Source organism: Ranitomeya imitator, chromosome 5 (assembly GCF_032444005.1).
Source record: "Ranitomeya imitator isolate aRanImi1 chromosome 5, aRanImi1.pri, whole genome shotgun sequence".
NCBI lineage: Eukaryota > Metazoa > Chordata > Amphibia > Anura > Dendrobatidae > Ranitomeya > Ranitomeya imitator.
Window position 1 is genome coordinate 481125340 of NC_091286.1, and position 23336 is coordinate 481148675.

Below are 23336 nucleotides of genomic sequence, written 5' to 3' on the forward strand. Positions count from 1 at the left end.
TGCTGCAATCCTTTTGCTGTAATCTTCTGGACCAATAACACTGGATGGCTGGGCCCTTTTCTTTAACATTGCATAGTCGCAGTGCTGTCCCGGGCTCTAAAGCCCTACAGGATGCCTGGGACTCCCTGGACCCTCTGAGCTGTGTCAGCTCCCTGGCTGTTCTGAACTCTAACCAGGGAATACTATTGTCTTATCCAAAGCAGACTCCTCCTATTAGCTAACTATTTACCATACTGAGGTACCCCATCTAGTGTCCTAATAGAGGTACTGCACTTTCCCTAAGTCATTATATGCATAAAGACAATATATACAGTATGTACACAACAGCACTCAATATGGCATATTAACCCCTTAGTGACCGCCAATACGCCTTTTAACTGACCTGAGATATAAGAGACTTATATCCCCATACAGGTGACAATCCAGTAGCTGTCGGCTGTCCACTATAGCTGACAACTTGCTGCATCAGCCACGATCAGTGTTTGCACCGTCCAAATCTATTTAACCCCTTAGATGCTGCTGTCAATAGTGACTACATCATTATAAACGGTTAACAGACTGTGGGGGCTTCCTCTTTATCCCAATTGGTGGTCTCAGATCATAATTGTGTGGTCTTGATGTTTGCCATGGCAATTCATGACCAAATAGCGGCCTCAGAGTCAGCCGGCTGTAGTAATCGGTTCAGAAGTTAGTGACATTTAGGTGATAAAAATACACATTTTCATTTTTCTCATGCCACTTTGCATTAATTCCTGAAAATCACCCGAAGGGTTAACAAACGACCTGACTGCAGTTTTCAATATATCAGGGGGTGCTGTTTTTAAAATGGTATCACTTGTGGGGATTTCCCTATAAATAGGACCCCCAAATTCACTTCAAACATGGATAGGTCCCTAAAAAAATACATTTTGTAAATTTCCTTGAAAAAAATTTAAATTGTTGCTACATTTTTAATCCTCCTAAAATGCTAACAAAATAAAATAACATTTTGCAAATGGTGCTGTTGTAAAGCCGACATGTGGGAAATGTTATTTATTAATGTTTTGCTATGGTATGACTATCGGGATTAAAGGGATAATCATTCAAAGTTTGCAAATTGCTAATTTTTTAACATTTTTTTCAAATTTCTGATATTTTTTATAAATAAACATAAAGCATATCAACCTAAATTTACCATTATCATAAAGTATAATGTGTCACGAAAAAACAATCTCAAAATCACTGGGATTTGTTGAAGCATTCCAGAGTTATTACCACATAAAGTGACACTGGTCAGATTTCAAAAATTTGGCTCTGTCACTAAGGGGTTAAATACAGCAATATATACACAGTTAACCGGGATACATTTAAAGGGATGGGGCATACACCAGTCGTTGTCACCCCTTACAGATACAGCAGACACCCACATGTTTCCCTGGGATCTACTGGTGGGGAAGTGTGGCCCTTTTCAGGGTCACTAACTCCCTGAGTCCAAGAGTCCTGACACTAGTACTTCATTTATGGTCACGGGACATGACTGCGGTCCTTCTCCGGCATGATAGTCCACACTGCAGGCATGGAAGGCATAATACGAGCAGCTCCTGCCTAGGCTACAATCCATCTGCTAGGAAGACATAGGACAACAGGCTGCTATGTGTCCAGGACCGGGACACCACCAGCAAATCAGATCTTTACCAGCAGCCTTTGGTAGGCCCTCAGATGCTCCTGGGGACCTCAGACTCCCCCAAAGTGGTGTCTCTGTTGCCCCTCTTTTGGGACTTGGGCTCCCGCTAGCTACTTCATTATGAAGACATGCCACCCCCAGCTTCCTTAAGGACCTCTCGACCACCTGGTACCTTTCTATGAGGCCTACCTGGTCATTCGCATTCCAGGGGTCTCCCTGGGCAGCCTGCACTGGCCTGGAGAGGGAGTGAAAAAACCTGTCCATCTCAATTTATAGTAAAATATTGTGACAAAGTGACTGGTAAAGTACTGGAGGAGAATTATGTGTCACTACGCTTAATGGCATCAGTGATGGGAAAACCAAGAGTATTTTCCTCCAGCACATTAAGTGTTGTCAGGATTTAGCTAAGTTGCATAATCGGCTGGTGTTTATGTGGACATCCATAGAGTAGGTGGAAGGATGTCCATCTTATCTCCACCTGCAGAGCAGGCACCACCATGTGCTGACAGGATCTGTGTGATGTCACAGTCATGTGTTCAGTCACATGGGGAAGGAATCACATGGTCTGGGCCTTAAATAGCTGGACTCCAGAGGCAGTCTTTGTTCAGTAAGACTGGAGGGAGGATCTCCAGTGGTTCTGTGTCCTGAGGAGGAAAGATTGAACCTGTGTTGCTCCAGAGCGGGATGTTTCCGCAACCGTCTGGACTCTGTTACAGCATTTTTTTTTCTTTGTTGTTTTTCCTGTTTTTGCCTGAAGGGGTGTGTTTACTTTCCCCTTCTTGTTAGTTTATGCTACATAACATAGTTAGTAAGGCCGAAAAAAGACATTTGTCCATCCAGTTCAGCCTATATTCCATCATAATAAATCCCCAGATCTACATCCTTCTACAGAACCTAATAATTGTATGATACAATATTGTTCTGCTCCAGGAAGACATCCAGGCCTCTCTTGAACCCCTCGACTAAGTTCGCCATCACCACCTCCTCAGGCAAGCAATTCCAGATTCTCACCACCCTAACAGTAAATAATCCTCTTCTATGTTGGTGGAAAAACCTTCTCTCCTCCAGACGCAAAGAATGCCCGTCACCTTCCTTGGTATAAACAGATCCTCAGCGAGATATTTGTATTGTCCCCTTATATACTTATACATGGTTATTAGTTCGCCCCTCAGTCATCTTTTTTCTAGACTAAATAATCCTAATTTCGCTAATCTATCTGGGTATTGTAGTTCTCCCATCCCCTTTATTAATTTTGTTGCCCTCCTTTGTACTCTCTCTAGTTCCATTATATCCTTCCTGAGCACCGGTGCCCAAAACTCGACACAGTACTCCATGTGCGGTCTAACTAGGGATTTGTACAGAGGCAGTATAATGCTCTCATCATGTGTATCCAGACCTCTTTTAATGCACCCCATGATCCTGTTTGCCTTGGCAGCTGCTACCTGGCACTGGCTGCTCCAGGTAAGTTTATCATTAACTAGGATCCCCAAGTCCTTCTCCCTGTCAGATTTACCCAGTGGTTTCCCGTTCAGTGTGTAATGGTAATATTGATTCCTTCTTCCCATGTGTATAACCTTACATTTATCATTGTTAAACCTCATCTGCCACCTTTCAGCCCAAGTTTCCAACCTATCCAGATCCATCTGTAGCAGAATACTATCTTCTCTTGTATTAACTGCTTTACATAGTTTTGTATCATCTGCAAATATCGATATTTTACTGTGTAAACCTTCTACCAGATCATTAATGAATATGTTGAAGAGAACAGGTCCCAATACCGACCCCTGCGGTACCCCACTGGTCACAGCGACCCAGTTAGAGACTATACCATTTATAACCACCCTCTGCTTTCTATCACTAAGCCAGTTACTAACCCATTTACACACATTTTCCCCCAGACCAAGCATTCTCATTTTGTGTACCAACCTCTTGTGCGGCACGGTATCAAACGCTTTGGAAAAATCGAGATATACCACGTCCAATGACTCACCGTGGTCCAGCCTATAGCTTACCTCTTCATAAAAACTGATTAGATTGGTTTGACAGGAGCGATTTCTCATAAACCCATGCTGATATGGAGCTAAACAGTTATTCCCATTGAGATAATTCAGAATAACATCCTTCAGAAACCCTTCAAATATTTTACCAACAATAGAGGTTAGACTTACTGGCCTATAATTTCCAGGTTCACTTTTAGAGCCCTTTTTGAATATTGGCACCACATTTGCTATGCGCCAGTCCTGCGGAACAGACCCTGTCGCTATAGAGTCCCTAAAAATAAGAAATAATGGTTTATCTATTACATTACTTAGTTCTCTTAGTACTCGTTGGTGTATGCCATCCGGACCCGGAGATTTATCTATTTTAATCTTATTTAGCCGGTTTCGCACCTCTTCTTGGGTTAGATTGGTGACCTTTAATATAGGGTTTTCATTGTTTCTTGGGATTTCACCTAGCATTTCATTTTCCACCGTGAATACCGTGGAGAAGAAGGTGTTTAATATGTTAGCTTTTCCCTCGTCCTCTACAACCATTCTTTCCTCACTATTTTTTAAGGGGCCTACATTTTCAGTTTTTATTCTTTTACTATTGATATAGTTGAAGAACAGTTTGGGATTAGTTTTACACTCCTTAGCAATGTGCTTCTCTGTTTCCTTTTTGGCAGTTTAATTAGTTTTTTAGATAAATTATTTATCTCCCTACAGTTTTTTAGAGCTTCAATGGTGCCATCCTGCTTTAGTAGTGCAAATGCTTTCTTTTTACTGTTAATTGCCTGTCTTACTTCTTTGTTTAGCCACATTGGGTTTTTTCTATTTCTAGTCCTTTTATTCCCACAAGGTATAAACCGCTTACTGTGCCTATTTAGGATGTTCTTAAACATTTTCCATTTATTATCTGTATTCTTATTTCTGAGGATATTGTCCCAGTCTACCAGATTAAGGGCATCTCTAAGCTGGTCAAACTTTGCCTTCCTAAAGTTCAGTGTTTTTGTGACTCCCTGACAAGTCCCCCTGATGAAAGACAGCTGAAACTGTACAATATTGTGGTCGCTATTTCCTAGATGCCCGACCACCTGCAGATTTGTTATTCTGTCAGGTCTATTAGATAGTATTAGGTCTAAAAGTGCTGCTCCTCTGGTTGGATTCTGCACCAATTGTGAAAGATAATTTTTCTTGGTTATTAGCAGAAACCTGTTGCCTTTATGGGTTTCACAGGTTTCTGTTTCCCAGTTAATATCCGGGTAGTTAAAGTCCCCCATAACCAGGACCTCATTTTGGGTTGCAGCTTCATCTATCTGCTTTAGAAGTAGACTTTCCATGGTTTCTGTTATATTTGGGGGTTTGTAACAGACCCCAATGAGAATTTTGTTACCATTTTTCCCTCCATGAATTTCGACCCATATGGACTCGACATCCTCATTCCCTTCACTAATATCCTCCCTTAAAGTGGACTTTAGACAAGACTTTACATAGAGACAAACCCCTCCACCTCTCCGATTTTTACGATCCTTTCTAAACAGACTGTAACCCTGTAAGTTATCTGCCCAGTCATAGCTTTCATCTAACCATGTCTCGGTTATTCCCACTATGTCAAAGTTACCTGTAGATATTTCTGCTTCTAGTTCTTCCATCTTGTTTGTCAGGCTTCTGGCGTTTGCGAGCATGCAGTTTAGAGGATTTTGTTTTGTTCCAATCTCCTCGCTGTGGATTGTTTTAGTAATGTTCTTACCTCCCTTCTGAGTATGTTTTCCTGGGTCTTCTTTGTTCGAGTCTAATGTTTTTCTTCCTGTCCCCTCTTCTTCTTGCTGCAATATAATAAACCAACCAAAGACTTAAAGACCTTTTTTTCTACCTCTGTGTACTGTCAAGTGAGTTGAACTACTGCACTATATAAACTCATACAGAAAAAAATAAAATAGGGTTTAAAATGTAGAAACTTTTGGTTTAAGCCACATAGCTGATACAGTCTGCATGTTTTTTTTAGAAGTGTAGTCATAATACTTAGTTTCCAAGTGTTTGTAAAACTAGCAAAATTTACTTTATTAAATATTCTCTCCGTTCTCAAGAAATAGTAGAATAATAGGAAACAAAAAACAGCGCAAATAAGGTCTTATCCCACAGATTACTCCAATCAATGTTAGAGAACTGCTCACCTGATAGTGCAGAGAAAGAGCATGTAGATGTCAGCTGCTGCAGATCCACAGGTTGGCAAACCAACTTCTCAGAGATGTTACAATCAATATGTGTGGGTGATATCCGTGCTGCTGTGATAGATCAAATCCAGATATAGTTGTAATACACTTTGGTGGTGTTAGGGTTGGCTGAACGCACCAAATATATATATATATATATATATATATATATGAGACAGTAGGTGCGTTCACAACCCGGGGTCCACCGTGCAGGAGAGAAACCTGCTGCTGGTAACAGGCGGTACTATATGGTGGTATAAGCAAACTCTGTTACTTCACAGATTCACTACGAAAAGAGAAAGCCATGCCCTGTTAACCTCACAGGAGATCACAGCTACCTAATAGAGCCAGTGGTCATGCAGTCAGAATAGCACACAAGCAACTCCTCTCCGGTGGAACCGGAATTCTAATGGCTATACGCCAGCCCTGAATCCACATAGAGGTTGTCCCATGGGCATGCCCACTATGGGAAAAGCAGGACTTGGTCACAGAAAGATCTGCTCACTGCTGATCAGCACTGGCTACAAAGGCAGTGCCTGGAAGAACAGTAGTAACCAGTCGCCCAGTATCAGCCTGACTCAGACGCTGGGACCGACATCTCCGCTGAGCAGACTCCACTGCGGCTGGAGAAGAATGGGAGTCTGCAGCGGAGATGGTTCGAGATTCCCCCTGTGCAGAGGTGGGAACTTGACACCGAACAGGTGGTTTATTAAACGTGTTTCAAAGCCTATGGCTTCTTCTTCAGGAAATTACCACAGAGACATGTAAAGACAATGCTGTTACATCGCTTATATACATTCAAAATTCAAAACCGGCACCGAAGACCTTATGACATGTGACATATAGTGTCAAAGTTTGTGGAGCATTAATACATATAATAAAGCAATTTTCAACATATGTACATACAGATAATATAGTGATTCAAATTAATAGCCAATATAATAAAATGTCATTCATTTTTCAGATGCTAAAAGAAAATAAAGAATTTATATGAAAAAACGGGATAAGAACCCACATGAGGATGTGAGATTTATTCCCATTCATCCTCCCATCTACCTGCACCACACATCCAGCCAGAGGAACAATACCTGAGAATTAATTGTATGCGTATATAAAATCAATTTCCACCATTAGATATATAGCTATTAATAGTGTATTATTTATTAAAGTATTTTTTAATAAAAATATATTTTAATAAATATACACTATATTATCTGTATGTACATATGTTGAAAATCACTTTGTATATATGTATTATTGCTCCACGAACTTGGACACTATATGTCACATGTCAGAAGGTCTTTTGGCCCCAGTTTTGAATTTTGAATGTATTTAAGTGATGTAACAGCACAGTCTTCACATGTATCTGTGGTAATTTCCTGAAGAAGAAGCCATAGGCTTTGAAACTCGTTGAATAAACCACCAAAGTGTATATCTGTATTTGTTCTATCACAGCAGTGCGGATACCACCCACACAAATTTATTAGAATGAATTGCTCAACACAGAAATTTTGAAAGCCCAATCCGAGCATGGACCCGTAGAAGCGCTCTTGTATAGCGCGAAATGGCCATCGTCTCGTCTGCCACACTCGACTCTGTTACCCCTCACTCCCCCGTGCTGTGAAGAATGTACCGCTTGGTGTTGCAATAAAGGACACTTGAAACTGCATCTTGGTGAGTGCATTTGCGTTTCTTTCATTGCTAAATTTATTAGAATGTTCTCAAGAAATGAGAGCTTAATAATTCTATAATTTACCACTCATTGCTTAGGTTACCAACCACATCTGCAGTCTATCAGAGGTGGCCACTCTCCTAGCCAACTAGAGCAACACTTGCAAGCTGCATGCTATACTGCCTTGAAGAGCTGCTAAGATGTTGGTGTATGATTAGATCCAAACGGCTTCAGTGCCTTGGAGCTTCTCCGATGCTTCAAAATTAAATCTGCCTCTACTTGCAGCTTGGGAGAGTGTATAGTTTGTGCTATTGAAGTGACCAGATAGCTGATTTGAACTGCCAATCTTCAGGAGTGCACCACCCCACTACAAACAAGAAACAGTGTCCTCCTGAAGATTAAACTTGAGAAAAAACTTTAAATAACTAGTAGAGAACCTACAGTCAGAAGATGTAATTAGAAAGTAGATAGCTTCCTATTGTAAATATCTGCTCAGATTTTGCAATACATTTTCATTACTAAAATATTTAAAATGATTGATCTCCTTTTTCAAAATCAGGGCTCATATAGATGAACATGGATCTCGGTCCGACTGTCCACTGGTCTCCCAATCGGAGCAAGACAGGTTCATATATTTCTATGAGGCTGCCATACTTTGGTTGGGAGACCCACAACCAGTCTGTGCATTGTGGTCTGTGGTCGGACCGAGATCCACAGATGTCTTCATGAACCCTTACTTTAATTTTAATCAACTAGTCCAATGAAAAAAACAATGAAAACAATGCTAATAAACTGATGACTGCAAATATCTTAGCTTGTCTGATGATAATTCTTTTAAGACTAAAGATACAAGACTCGAATAATTAAGCTGATTATATAATTTATACAGCTGATCAGCAGAACCAATGTCTGACAGGACACGTTAGCTGACAGCTATTTCTTCAGAACATCACATATAGGGTAGTAGGCTTATGGTCAGAAAGGATACAGGAAAATAAATGTGGCCATACACATTAGTTAACCCCTTTACCCCCAAGGGTGGTTTGCACGTTAATGACCGGGCCAATTTTTACAATTCTGACCACTGTCCCTTTATGAGGTTATAACTCCGAAACGCTTCAACGGATCCTGGTGATTCTGACATTGTTTTCTCGTGACATATTGTACTTCATGATAGTGGTAAAATTTCTTTGATAGTACCTGCGTTTATTTGTGAAAAAAACGGAAATTTGGCGAAAATTTTGAAAATTTCGCAATTTTCAAACTTTGAATTTTTATGCAATTAAATCACAGAGATATGTCACACAAAATACTTAATAAGTAACATTTCCCACATGTCTCCTTTACATCAGCATAATTTTGGAACCAATTTTTTTTTTTGTTAGGGAGTTATAAGGGTTAAAAGTTGACCAGCAATTTCTCATTTTTACAACACCATTTTTTTTTAGGGACCACGTCTCATTTGAAGTCATTTTGAGGGGTCTATATGATAGAAAATTCCCAAGTGTGACACCATTCTAAAAACTGCACCCCTCAAGGTGCTCAAAACCACATTCAAGAAGTTTATTAACCCTTCAGGTGTTTAATTGGAATTTTTGGAATGTTTAAATAAAAATGAACATTTAACTTTTTTACACAAAAAATTTACTTCAGCTCCAATTTGTTTTATTTTACCAAGGGTAACAGGAGAAATTGGACCCAAAAAGTTGTTGTCCAATTTGTCCTGAGTACGCTGATACCCCATATGTGGCAGTAAACCACTGTTTGGGCGCATGGGAGAGCTCGGAAGGGAAGGAGCGCTATTTGACTTTTCAATGCAAAATTGACAGGAATTGAGATGGGACGCCATGTTGCGTTTGGAGAGCCACTGATGTGCCTAAACATTGAAACCCCCCACAAGTGACACCATTTTGGAAAGTAGACCCCCTAAGGAACTTATCTGGATGTGTGGTGAGCACTTTGACCCACCAAGTGCTTCACAGAAGTTTATAATGCAGAACCGTAAAAATAAAAAATCATATTTTTTCACAAAAATTATATTTTTGCCCCCAATTTTTTATTTTTCCAAGGGTAAGAGAAGAAATTGGACCTCAAAAGTTGTTGTCCAATTTGTCCTGAGTACGCTGATACCCCATATGTGGCAGTAAACCACTGTTTGGGCGCATGGGAGAGCTCGGAAGGGAAGGAGCGCAGTTTGACTTTTCAATGCAAAATTGACAGAAATTGAGATGGGACGCCATGTTGCGTTTGGAGAGCCACTGATGTGCCTAAACATTGAAACCCCCCACAAGTGACACCATTTTGGAAAGTAGACCCCCTAAGGAACTTATCTAGAGGTGTGGTGAGCACTTTGACCCACCAAGTGCTTCACAGAAGTTTATAATGCAGAACCGTAAAAATAAAAAATCATATTTTTTCACAAAAATTATATTTTTGCCCCCAATTTTTTATTTTTCCAAGGGTAAGAGAAGAAATTGGACCTCAAAAGTTGTTGTCCAATTTGTCCTGAGTACGCTGATACCCCATATGTGGCAGTAAACCACTGTTTGGGCGCATGGGAGAGCTCGGAAGGGAAGGAGCGCCGTTTGACTTTTCAATGCAAAATTGACAGAAATTGAGATGGGACGCCATGTTGCGTTTGGAGAGCCACTGATGTGCCTAAACATTGAAACCCCCCACAAGTGACACCATTTTGGAAAGTTGACCCCCTAAGGAACTTATCTGGATGTGTGGTGAGCACTTTGACCCACCAAGGGCTTCACAGAAGTTTATAATGCAGAGCCATAAAAATAAAACAAAATTTTTTTCCCACAAAAATTATTTTTTAGCCCCCAGTTTTGTATTTTCCCTAGGGTAACAGGAGAAATTGGACCCCAAAAGTTGTTGTCCAATTTGTCCTGAGTACGCTGATACCCCATATGTGGGAGGGAACCACCGTTTGGGCGCATGGGAGGGCTCGGAAGGGAAGGAGCGCCATTTGGAATGCAGACTTAGATGGAATGGTCTGCAGGCGTCACATTGCGTTTGCAGAGCCGCTAATGTACCTAAACAGTAGAAACCCCCCACAAGTGACACCATTTTGGAAAGTAGACCCCCTAAGGAACTCATCTTGATGTGTTGTGAAAGCTTTGAACCCCCAAGTATTTCACTACAGTTTATTACGCAGAGCCATGCAAATAAAAATATTTTTTTTCCACAAAAATTATATTTTAGCCCCCAGTTTTGTATTTTTCCAAGGTTAGCAGGAGAAATTGGACCCTAAATATTGTTGTCCAATTTGTCCTGAGTACGCTGATACCCGATATGTGGGGGGGAACCACCGTTTGGGCGCATGGGAGGGCTCGGAAGGGAAGGAGCATCATTTGGAATGCAGACTTAGATGGATTGGTCTGCAGGCGTCACATTGCGTTTGCAGAGCCCCTAATGTACCTAAACAGTAGAAACCCCCCACAAGTGACCCCATATTGGAAACTAGACCCCTCAATGAACTTATCTAGATGTGTTGTGAGAACTTTGAACCCCCAAGTGTTTCACTACAGTTTATAACGCAGAGCCGTGAAAATAAAAAATCTTTTTGTTTTCCCACAAAAATTATTTTTTAGCCCCCAGTTTTGTATTTTCCCAAGGGTAACAGGAGAAATTGGTCCACAAAAGTTGTTGTCCAATTTGTCCTGAGTACGCTGATACCCCATATGTTGGGGTAAACCCCTGTTTGGGCACACAGGAGAGCTCGGAAGGGAAGGAGCACTGTTTTACTTTTTCAACGCAGAATTGGCTGGAATTGAGATCGGACGCCATGTCGTGTTTGGAGAGCCCCTGATGTGCCGAAACAGTGGAAACCCCCCAATTATAACTGAAACCCTAATCTAAACACACCCCTAACCCTAATTCCAACGGTAACCCTAACCACACCTCTAACCCTGACACACCCCTAACCCTAATCCCAACCCTATTCCCAACTGTAAATGTAATCTAAACCCTAACCCTAACTGTAGCCCCAACCCTAACCCTAACCGTAGCCCTAACCCTAGCCCTAACCCTAGCCCTAACCCTAACCCTAGCCCTAACCCTAGCCCTAACCCTAGCCCTAACCCTAGCCCTAGCCCTAACCCTAGCCCTAATCCTAACCCTAGCCCTAACCCTAGCCCTAACCCTAGCCCTAACCCTAACCCTAGCCCTAGCCTTAACCCTAGCCCTAACCCTAGCCCTAACCCTAGCCCTAGCCCTAGCCCTAGCCCTAACCCTAGCCCTAACCCTAGCCCTAACCCTAGCCCTAGCCCTAACCCTCGCCCTAATGGGAAAATGGAAATAAATACATTTTTTTTTATTTTTCCCTAACTAAGGGGGTGATGAAGGGGGGTTTGATTTACTTTCATAGCGAGTTTTTTAGCGGATTTTTATGATTGGCAGCCGTCACACACTGAAAGACCCTTTTTATTGCAAAAAATATTTTTTGCAATACCACATTTTGAGAGCTATAATTTTTCCATATTTTGGTCCACAGAGTCATGTGAGGTCTTGTTTTTTGCGGGACGAGTTGACGTTTTTATTGAAAACATTTTTGGGCACGTGACATTTTTTGATCGCTTTTTATTCCGATTTTTGTGAGGAAGAATGACCAAAAGCCAGCTATTCATGAATTTCTATTGGGGGAGGCGTTTATACCGTTCCGCGTTTGGTAAAATTGATAAATCAGTTTTATTCTTCGGGTCAGTACGATTACAGCGATACCTCATTTATATCATTTTTTTATGGTTTGGCGCTTTTATACGATAAAAACTATTTTACAGAAAAAATAATTATTTTTGCATCGCTTTATTCTCAGGACTATAACTTTTTTATTTTTTTGCTGATGATGCTGTATGGCGGCTCTTTTTTTGCGGGACAATATGACGCTTTCAGCGGTACCATGGTTATTTATATCTGTCCTTTTGATCGCGTGTTATTCCACTTTTTGTTCGGCGGTATGATAATAAAGCGTTGTTTTTTGCCTCGTTTTTTTTTTTTTCTTACGGTGTTTACTGAAGGGGTTAACTAGTGGGACAGTTTTATAGGTCGGGTCGTTACGGACGCGGCGATACTAAATATGTGTACTTTTATTGGTTTTTTTTTTTTATTTAGATGAAGAAATGTATTTATGGGAATAATATTTTTTTTTTTTTCATTATTTTGGAATATTTTTTTTTTATTTTTTTTACACATTTGGAAAATTTTTTTTTTACTTTTTTACTTTGTCCCAGGGGGGGACATCACAGATCAGTGATCTGACAGTTTGCACAGCACTCTGTCAGATCACTGATCTGATATGCAGCGCTGCAGGCTTCACAGTGCCTGCTCTGAGCAGGCTCTGTGAAGCCACCTCCCTCCCTGCAGGACCCGGATCCGCGGCCATCTTGGATCCGGGGCTGGAGGGAGCAGGGAGGGAGGTGAGACCCTCGCAGCAACGCGATCACATCGCGTTGCTCTGGGGGTCTCAGGGAAGCCCGCAGGGAGCCCCCTTCCTGCGCGGTGCTTCCCTGCACCGCCGGCACATCGCGATCATCTTTGATCGCGGTGTGCCAGGGGTTAATGTGCCAGGGGCGGTCCGTGACCGCTCCTGGCACATAGTGCCGGATGTCAGCTGCGATAAGCAGCTGACACCCGGCCGCGATCGGCCGCGCTCCTCCCGTGAGCGCGGCCGATCGGCTATGACGTACTATCCCGTCCAGGGTCAGATAAGCCCAGGGCACCTCGACGGGATAGTACGTCTAAGGTCACAGAGGGGTTAAAAGTTTAGCAAAATGGACATCTTCAACTGAACATTTATTCATAGAGTGAAATATAATAACAATCATTATATCCTTGAACAACAATAGACTTTCATCATCTGCAAAGAAGTTGGCCTTGATTAATTTTTTTCCTCTGGTTTATAAAAGACCTTTCCATAAAATAATGTTCCAATTACATTAGCAGAATGTTCATAAATGGATCATTTGTCTTTCACCTGTGACATGAATGCCTGCTTTAATGGTGACAGTGACCACTTTGATGAATTGGTAATTAGACAGGAAAGTTGAAAAAAAATGAATAATTTGCTCCCAATCCATTAATTTCCCCCATTATAAGTGAAGTTTGGTTTTGATAAACCGGTGTCCATCTGCCCATCCTTAGAAGCCTTTACTAGCAAGTCCTTATATATCCAAAGTAAAACTCTGTCTCTTCACTGATAACTAAAGATTGTGAAAATTGATTTTCAGGACCAGTGACTACATCAATAATCATGTGCTGCCAGACAGAAGCCAACCTGCTGACCTGAGGGCATCTCAGCTTCTTTTTTAATTATCCAACATGGCTTGACATCTTCATTGTAGTGTGATCAAAAGAAGAGCCATGGATGCTGGTAGATAGGAGTCAGTTTCCTGGACTCCCATCTGGCAAACACTAATTTCTCTATTGATAACCCTTAAGAACTTAAATACAATATGTGACTAGTTAAAAAAATGTCTTATTCTCACATGTGAATGCAAAATATATACAGCTATGTAAACTTTTCAAGTTTTCTTATTTTTGTCACCCAAGTTGTGTTGTAAAAAGGTTATTACAGTAAAAAGATGAGGGCTGCAGACCCCTGGCAGTAAATTTCTTGTTTATTAGTTCTAAAGGCAAATCAGAAGTATTAAAAATGCTGATCTATTAAACAAAATATTAGATCCCTCATTCTTCATCCTTTTATCTTTTAGACTATAACAAGCCTTTATGTGTGCCATACTGCTCCTATATCAGATCATAGTGCCAGGCAATTTTTCCTCCTACTCTCCAAAATTAGCAGACTGTCACTGCCCTAGCTTTGAAATATGTCACTTAATTCTTTTGTTACCTAGAATGCTTGCCAGACTACTGTACCCTTATCTGTGTCAGACTATGAACCCGATTCATCATTTGCATTTCTTTTACAGTTACTTTTTGTTTTTGCCTTGTGACCTTTACTGTTGTATTTTGGGGCTAAATTCTTAAAAATGGTGCACGACGATCATGAATTCTGCGCAAAATCTAAAGTGCTCTTTGTGTCTTTATCCTGTTTTGTGACTTTTTAACACAAAAAGTTTTTCAAAATAGGGCAAAATTTGTGCCAAAAAAGCACAGTGTTTATGAGAGAGTCATTTACAACCTTCAGAGTCTCTAGGTAAGGCTGTCTCTTCTGTTGAGTGTAAGCTATTATGATCAGTGAGATTCCTTTCTCGCCTGTCAAGTGTAGGCTCTTATGGTCAATGGGTCTCTCTCTCTCTCTCTCTCTCTCCTCTCCACCATGTGAATTTGCTGAGGAATTAAAAACTTTCTGTTATTGGGATTCATGTAAATTGAATTTTTGAGTAAATTTTGGCATAAGATGGCAAATTTGAATTTCAAAAGATTCGTTCTACTCTAATTGTAACTCTTTTTAAATGTGGCATATGACTAATCGTTGACATAAAAATCTGAAAACTAACTAAAAATCAAAAGACAACTTTATAAAAGATACAAATTATTTGATGAATTTGTTGCAAATCAGAAAGTCTCTAGTTTAGGTGTATTCGCGCAAAGAACTGATGAATCAGGCCGTCTTTGTTTTCCTACTCTGTTTTCCTCTCTTTCTCTAGTTCTTCTGTGAGCGTTAGTCCTCAGTTTAATCTCAAGTTCTCAAGCTCTGCACTCTATGAAATCTATAGTGGGGAATGAAGGACTAAAGTACCCTCCATCATGGCTTTTTAATATTACCGAGTGGTTATGAGAGGAATGTTTTTAATTGAAGAGACCCTACTGATGTATGGAGATTTACAAGCAATGCTCCATGGGGTATAAGTATGCAAAGTAGCTCTCCTGCAATAAAAGCAAAAGGATTTCATATTACCCAAATGAGACTCCCATATGTAGATACTTTGCTTGGTGTTCTTGTCCCACAACGGCACAGAGCAGGTTACTGGTTGGACTGATGAGCTGTTTTTGAAATAGCTCTGCTTGGTACTAATGAGTGGTAGGAACCCAGAAACAGCAGTCTGCAGATGGGTGTCTTGGCTTATATAAGATTGATTTCTTTCTTCTGGAGAAGAGCTAATTGCCTTCAACTGAGGGTGAAAGATAAACTTAAATTATATATATTAAATATCTAAAGAACATCAACCATGTGCCTTGTGCATTATATTACCCAATATAATACTTTTTAATTCCTGCCTTAAAACTGTTTTATATGATTGATAGCTCCCTCTATAATATGCAAAGTGTATTACAGACATGGTGGATGATGCAAGTATATTGTCTATGTTTTCTTAATTATTCTCATGCACAGAGATAAATGCCAAGTTAAGAAGAAGTTCCTTCTGTACTTTATCAACAATGTGTTCCTTTTAAAGCTTTTCAATAGAGAACTCTGTATTTTAAGTTACCGTAATTTTTCTTTTTTTTATTTTCTACTGGGCTTTAATAGGGATATGTCTTGGTGATATAATAAATATGGTTAATCTGAAAAAAGCCCAGGTGCCTACATTAGGACAGGAACTCATCAGTCAGTAAACCACAGCTTCTTTAACGTGTCACTGCTTTGGCCTCACGGCTGCCTTAGCCTTTCCATTTAATAGCTCAGTAAATCTTTCTCAAGCTTGTTTCTCATGATCCTTGAAGATTAATGGTCAACCAGTTCAACTCTTACCATGTCCAATGTCTACTGATGGTGTTGTAATATTGCAGGATATAGTATCTCAGGTTCAAGTCTCTAATGAGGACTAAAAAGTGCAAAGAAACAAATAATGAAATAGTTAAAAAAGCAAAAAAAATAACAAGGTTGCAAACCTTAGAAAACAGTGGGACAAACAAAATTTTATTTACAAAGTTCTGAATTTTTTTTTATACCATTAAAACATGAAAAAAAAGTTTGGCTTCACAATAATCATGCTAACCTGAAGAATCATAATGCTGAGTTATTTTCACTGCATAATGAACACTGTAAATACAACCCCCCCCCCCAAACAAAAAGAATGCAATTGAATCTTTTTTCATCATTGGACAGCACTTGGATTTGTTTTCGTGTTTTTAAGAACATTCTATAGTAAAATGAATGATCATTCAAAACTATAATTCTTTCTGTATACAACAAGTCCTCTTGTGGCTATGTAAGCAAAAAAATGAAATAAGTTAGGCTTTGAGTGACGGACCCGGAGAGTAGACGCGGGCTGCAGCATTTCCGAGTCCGTCACTGCTAACGCAGATAGAGCTAGCAGATGCTCTATCTGCGCTAGCGCCATTGAACGCCGGCACTTGCGTTAGCAGCAGCCCATTAGCGTATGTGCTGAACGGGCTGCTGCTAGCGCAGTGTGAACCAAGCCTTATGGTTCTTACAAGAAGTGAAGGAAAAAGTAAAAGAGCAAAAAAAAGTAAAATTCTCCTGTCATGGATGGGTAAAGTTCATTTTCCTTTTTTTCCCCAAAATACAATTATCGCCTATCAACAGGATAAATAGCAAATGTCTGATCACCCGTGGCCTCATTGCTGAGATCCCCAGTATTCTAGTGAATATGAGTGCGGCGCACAGAATTCTGGACTGATGAAAAATGGAATCAGTTGTCATCCGGCTTTTTGAAGAGCCCGCTGAATGAATTTGAGTGATCCCATAGCAAATTATTTTGAGGCTTGTCTTACACATAGTGACTGAAGGTACTAAAGTTAGGGACCATACTGATTGGGTACTGTGAAGACACAGGGGTCAGCAGGTGCTCTTGTCCACTGGCTGGAGACCACATGAACAAGGGATCATCCCACTGAACGCCCGCTCTCCTTTTACTGTAGGCATAATTCTACTCAGACAGCACAGGGTGAGGGGAAAACAGTGTGGCAATACTTTATTTAAGCACAAAATTGGTAAATAACACATAGAACAGTCCTAACAAAATACCCAAGGTGGTCCAAAATTACAAAGTCTCACCCTTCCACTGATTTGCCTGGGATAAGAGCAGCTGGGACTTCAGAGCTTTCAGGGCCGACTAAACCCACCTGCGGCATGCAAATCGAGGAGGTAACGCCAAGCTTAGGAAGCTGACAGTCCATTGAGGTACAAGGCCAGGTGACCGGAGAGTCACAACCTGGCTTCTCCCAACATTTCTTTGGAGCCAGGTGACCGGTGGGTCATAACATATTTATTTGTATTTTTTTATACTCTAGTTTGGTTTGTTTGAGCTGTCTTCTAGTTGTTCTTTAATAGTGGAAATGGGTATCATTCTCCCCTTCACCACCGATGATGTATATTTATGTCATCAGCCATGTCCACCCGGGATCCACCTGCAACTAATAATCAGTTATATGCCACTCTCAATCACTGACAGCGGCATTTAACACTTGCCGATGGGTTGTCATGACAGTCGAAGGTCTGCAGAAAACCCCATGCTTGTCATCACGATGCTCCTGTGAATGCTGGCTCATGGCTATCATTCACAGGAGATCATGATTTTTGCTATACATAGCAGAGCTGAAGCCCTGCTATGTATAGCACAGGCAATCAGACGCTCGCAGCTTCAAGTCTCCTAAGGGGACTAGTGAACACAGTAAAAAGTAAATAAGTAAAGTTTAAAAAATTATTTAAAAAATTTAAAAAACACAAAAGTTCGCCATCTAATATATAAAGCTGAATGTGTGTGTGTATGCGTGTATGTATGTATGTATGTATGTATGTATGTATGTATGTCCGGGATTGGCATCTGCACCGTCGCAGCTACAGCCACAAAATTTTGCACAGTCACACGTCTGGACCCCGAGAGCGTCATAGGCTATGTTTTGAGGTGAAATTTTAACCCCGCGCTTTCCAATTCACCAAACAATTTTGCCCCTATCTACATAATGGGGAAAAAGTGAAAGGAAAAGTGTTGGAGGCAAATTGACAGCTGCCAGATGTGAACAAGGGGGACTTAAAGAGTGAGAGCGATGGCGCCAAAGAGTATATACCATACAGTTGCTAAGGTGGGGCCCCGACATGGGATACTCACCACACATGGGGATATGAACACACACACAAAAGGCGCCATAAACTACCACGTGCTTGAACACATATACCACCCTCAGCACACATTTCACCACACATACACCAACCTCATCACATAAAAGTCGAAACACAAAAGTCGCTGCTCAAAACTCGCCACGCGCAAAACTCGCCACATGCAAAACTCGCCACATGCAAAACTCGCCACACGTGCAAAACTCACCTCATGGAAAACTTGCCACATGCAAAACTAGGCTGACGCAAAACTCGCCACACGTGAAAAACTCACCTCATGGAAAACTCGCCACACGCAAAACTTGCACATGCGGAAAAATTGCCACATGCACAAAAGTTGCCTCACACAAAACTTGCACATACTCAAAACACACCACACATAATACTCGCCACGCGCAAAACTCGCCATCTGCAAAACTTGCTGCACACAACTTGCTACACTAACCTGTCACATGCAACTCGACACACAAAAAGTTGCTACATGCATGTCGCCACACAAAACTCATCTCACAAAAGTCGCTACATGCATGTCGCCACATGCAACTCAACATCAACACACACAACTTGACACATGAAACTCGCCCTAAAACACACACAAGTCTGGTATTATCCTTCAAAAATAAAAATCTGATTAATAAGCAGACAAACTACAAGAGCAACAAATGTACCATATAGGAAATATGGCAGCTGTCAGTCACATGACCTGTCTATTATGTGTATGTGTGAGCTAATATATACTGCCAGGGGGGAGGGCTTCCTGTTGGCTGGGGATTTATCAGACTGCCAATTTAGCTTACAAATACTGAGGTAAAAATACTGACCAAATAATGTGTGAATGCGGTCTAATACAGGAGGAGATGACACACAGATATATGCTATATACAGGAGATTACACACAGGTATATACTATATACAGGAGAGATGACACACAGGTATATACTATATACAGGAGGAGATGACACACAGGTATATACTATATACAGGAGGAGATGACACACAGGTATATACTATATACAAGAGCAGATGACACACAGGTATATACTATATACAGGAGCAGATGACACACAGGTATATACTATATACAGGAGGAGATGACACACAGGTATATACTATATACAGGAGGAGATGACACACACATATATACTATATACAGGGGACATGACACACAGGTATATACTATATACAGGAGATGACATACAGGTATATACTATATACAGGAGGACATGACACACAGGTATATACCATATACAGGAGGAGATGACAACCTGGCATATACTATATACAGGGGAGATGACATACAGGTACATACTATATACAGGGGTGATGACACACAGGTATATACTATATACAGTGGAGATGACACACAGGTATATACTACATACAGGAGGAGATGACACACATGTATATACTATATACAGGAGCAGATGATACACAGGTATATACTATATACAGGAGGAGATGACTTACAGGTACATACTATATACAGGAGGAGATGACACACGTACATACTATATACAGGAGGAGATGACATACAGGTATATACTATATAAAAAAGGAGATGACATAGGTATATAGAGGAGATGACATACAGCAGGTATATACTATATACAGGGGAGATGACATACAGGTATATACTATATACAGGAGATGGCATACAGGTATATACTATATAGGAGGAGATGACATACAGGTATATAGTATATACAGAAGAGAAGACATACAGGTATATAATAGAGGAGATGACACATGGGTATATACAATATACAGGAGGAGATGACATACAGCAGGTATATACTATTTACAGGGGAGATGACATACAGGTATATACTATATACAAGAGAAGACATACAGGTGTATACTATATATAAGGGAGATGACAAACATGTATATACTGAGGTGAAAATGAAAAGGTGTGAGTGCAAAATGAGAGGAGTGAGGGAAAATAGTGGAGTGATCGGAAAATGACAGATGTGAGGTCGAAATGACAAGTGTTAGGGGGGAATGAGAGGAGTGAGGGGGAAAATAAGAGGAGTGAGGGGGAAAATGAGAGGTGTAAGGGAGAAAATGAGAGGTGTAAGGGAGAAAATGAGAGGCATGATGGGAAAATAAGAGACGTGAGGTGCTATAACTAACCACAGATATTTACTATGCCAAGGCAACGCCGGGCTCTTCAGCTAGTTAAAAATAAAACAAATGCAAAAAATACTGTATAATAAACATATTTATTATCGATAGTTGCATACAGAAATTTTCAATCTATCAAAATATAAAGTAACTTAATCCGATTGGTAAACGGTGTAATAAGAAAATAAAATAAATAAAATAAAAACCTATACATGATTTGATATCTACATACCCGAACTGACCCGGAAAATCATACTGAAAGGTCAGTTTTACCATATAGTAAACACGGTAAATAAAAAACCCAAAAAACAATTGTGGAATTGCCCTTTTTTGCAATATCACCGCACTGTGATTTTTTTTGCCCATTTTCCTGTACACTATGTGGTAAAACCAATGGTGTTATTCAACAGTGCAACTCAACTCACGAAAACAAATCCTCATTTGTCTATATTGATGGAAACATAAAAAAGTTATGGCTCTTGAAAGGAGGGGAGGAAAAAACGACCAACGGACAATCATCGGGGGTGAAAGGGTTAAAGACGTTTTGCAGTTATAGATTACTAATGCTGAAAGGAAATTTTCCAACCAAGTAAAAAGCAGTTTTGGTGTTTTATAAACTGAAATATTTGAACATAAGAACATACGGTACTTCATATGTGAAAGCTCCATTAATGGCCCAATTTCTTTCCTAGCCCTAGCAGCTCCATTCCCTCTTTGATGACAATGCTGGGTGGAGCTTTTTCTTTCCTTCCTATGTCGGCATGTGGGCATCGAATGTGGGAAGCTACATGCCTCAGTTTAATAGGTTGAGAGATAAGTCTTCTATGTGTATAATGTGGTCAGCTATAATGGAGAAGTGAGCTTATTAGTAATTAAAATGATCAATTAGTATTATTAGTAATTAAAATGATCAATACAACCAGCCCCCTTCACACAGATCGCTGGTAAAATGCTGACAAATGGAAAAGGGGGAAGATCTCTGGTGTCTGGATCAAAGAATCCGTAAAGTTTATGGGACGAGGAGACCTCCACCACTCCAGCTTTTTTTTTCTTTTACAGCTGGAATTGTGCTTCTAATCTAAGGTCTGTGACATACTTACCTGCCACTAATGTCAGACTGGGGAGCCAAAGGCCCACCAATAACCAACTCCAGGGCCCCACTTTTCAGCCACATGCAAATGTGACATTATCCTCAGTCACAAATTTATATAGCAATGAGCTGGGTAAATTGGTAAATGAATAAGATTCGGCCTAAGTATGTACATAGTGATTGAAGTATTTTATACCAAGTACTGCTCATATAAGCAGGTGGTGGCCAACTCTTGCACAGGGGCCCACCAGAGGATTCTCCTGTTCTTCTGTAGGCCAGTCCAAGCCTGACTGTTGCTGTCTTCACCTTTAACCACTGCCGCTCCCAATGGTCTCTGGCAGTGTTTCATGGAGCGAGCCGGAGGTCACTCTTCAATGCAAGTCTAAAGAGATGCTCTGTATAGCTCTCATAGACTTGCATGTGACGTAGCTTATGAGTTCCCGTCAGTCAGAAGTTGTGGTCACAAAATGGCGCCACTAGACCGACAAAAAAAGGTGAGAATGGCAGAGGGTGAGTATAAGATTGGGGGGAAGGACCTTACATTAGAAGCAGCATTCCAGCGCTAGAAAAAACCCCGCTGGAGTGGTGCGTTAACCACTGTATACAACTTTGTACTATATCTCATGTAGATGTAGCTGGGGTCCAGCACATGGGCCACAACACTTCTGAGTGGGCCCCTAACCAGTAACCATGCTTCAAACTACAGTATTGCACAATAATTGTAATGAGTAAGGGGGAAGCGAGAGGATACTGAAAAAAAATCTCTTTCCAAAGACCAACACTAATACTAGCGCCATACGGTGACCATTTACATACTGATTCTGCAGAACAAATCAAGATATCACAGTTATAGATAAGGACTTACAGCTGATTTTCTGCTGCATTATCCATGGATTCTCGTCAGGAAAACATTATGCACAATTTATATTCAAGTGTAATTCTCACTTTTTAGGTAATCAGCTCCGACACAGGATCAACAATTACTTTCTGGATGATCGACACTGGAAGGAAAATCAAACAGTTCTCCGGCTGTCACGGCAGTGCAGAGATTAGCACAATGGCCTTAGATGCAAGTGAAACCAGGCTTTTAACTGGGAGCACTGATGGAACAGTTAAGGTAAGCAGAACGTGCTTCAAGGCCCGTCATTATGTACTATTCATTGTTTGCCTCTTCTTGTGATTATATCCAATGAAAGTCATGTAACCAAGTATTAAATTACAGAGCAGTTAAAGGGGTAATTTGACATTAGAAAAAAGTTAGGCTAGCTCTCCAGAAACAGCACCAATCTTGCCCATTGGTTGTATCAGGTATTGCAGCTCAGCCCGTTTATTGTAACAGACTCCGCAGGTTTGTGTTATGTAACATGAGAGTGGCATGATGTAGGGGCAAAGAGCCTGATTCCAGTGTTGTGCCACTTACTGGACTGCTTGGTGCAGTTTTGATAGGATTCCTATTTTCTCTATTGTAGATGTAGCAGTGCTCACAATATTGAGCCCTGTATAACTCCGCCCACACCACTGATTGGGAGTTTCCTGTTAATTGTCAGCAAGCTGCCAATGAGTGGTGAGTTACACATATTAGCCTGACTGACCTGCACATGA

General features: G+C 40.6%; 1 protein-coding gene across 1 annotated transcript in view; it reads left to right on the forward strand.

Annotated features, from left to right (window-relative positions):
• The window catches only part of WDR49 (WD repeat domain 49), a 279492-nt gene that overhangs the window by 82982 nt on the left and 173174 nt on the right, over positions 1–23336 (forward strand). Inside the window, exon 8 of the mRNA XM_069727387.1 lies at positions 22687–22851. Coding sequence (XP_069583488.1) covers positions 22687–22851 — 165 coding nt within the window. The remainder of the gene's footprint in view (positions 1–22686; positions 22852–23336) is intronic.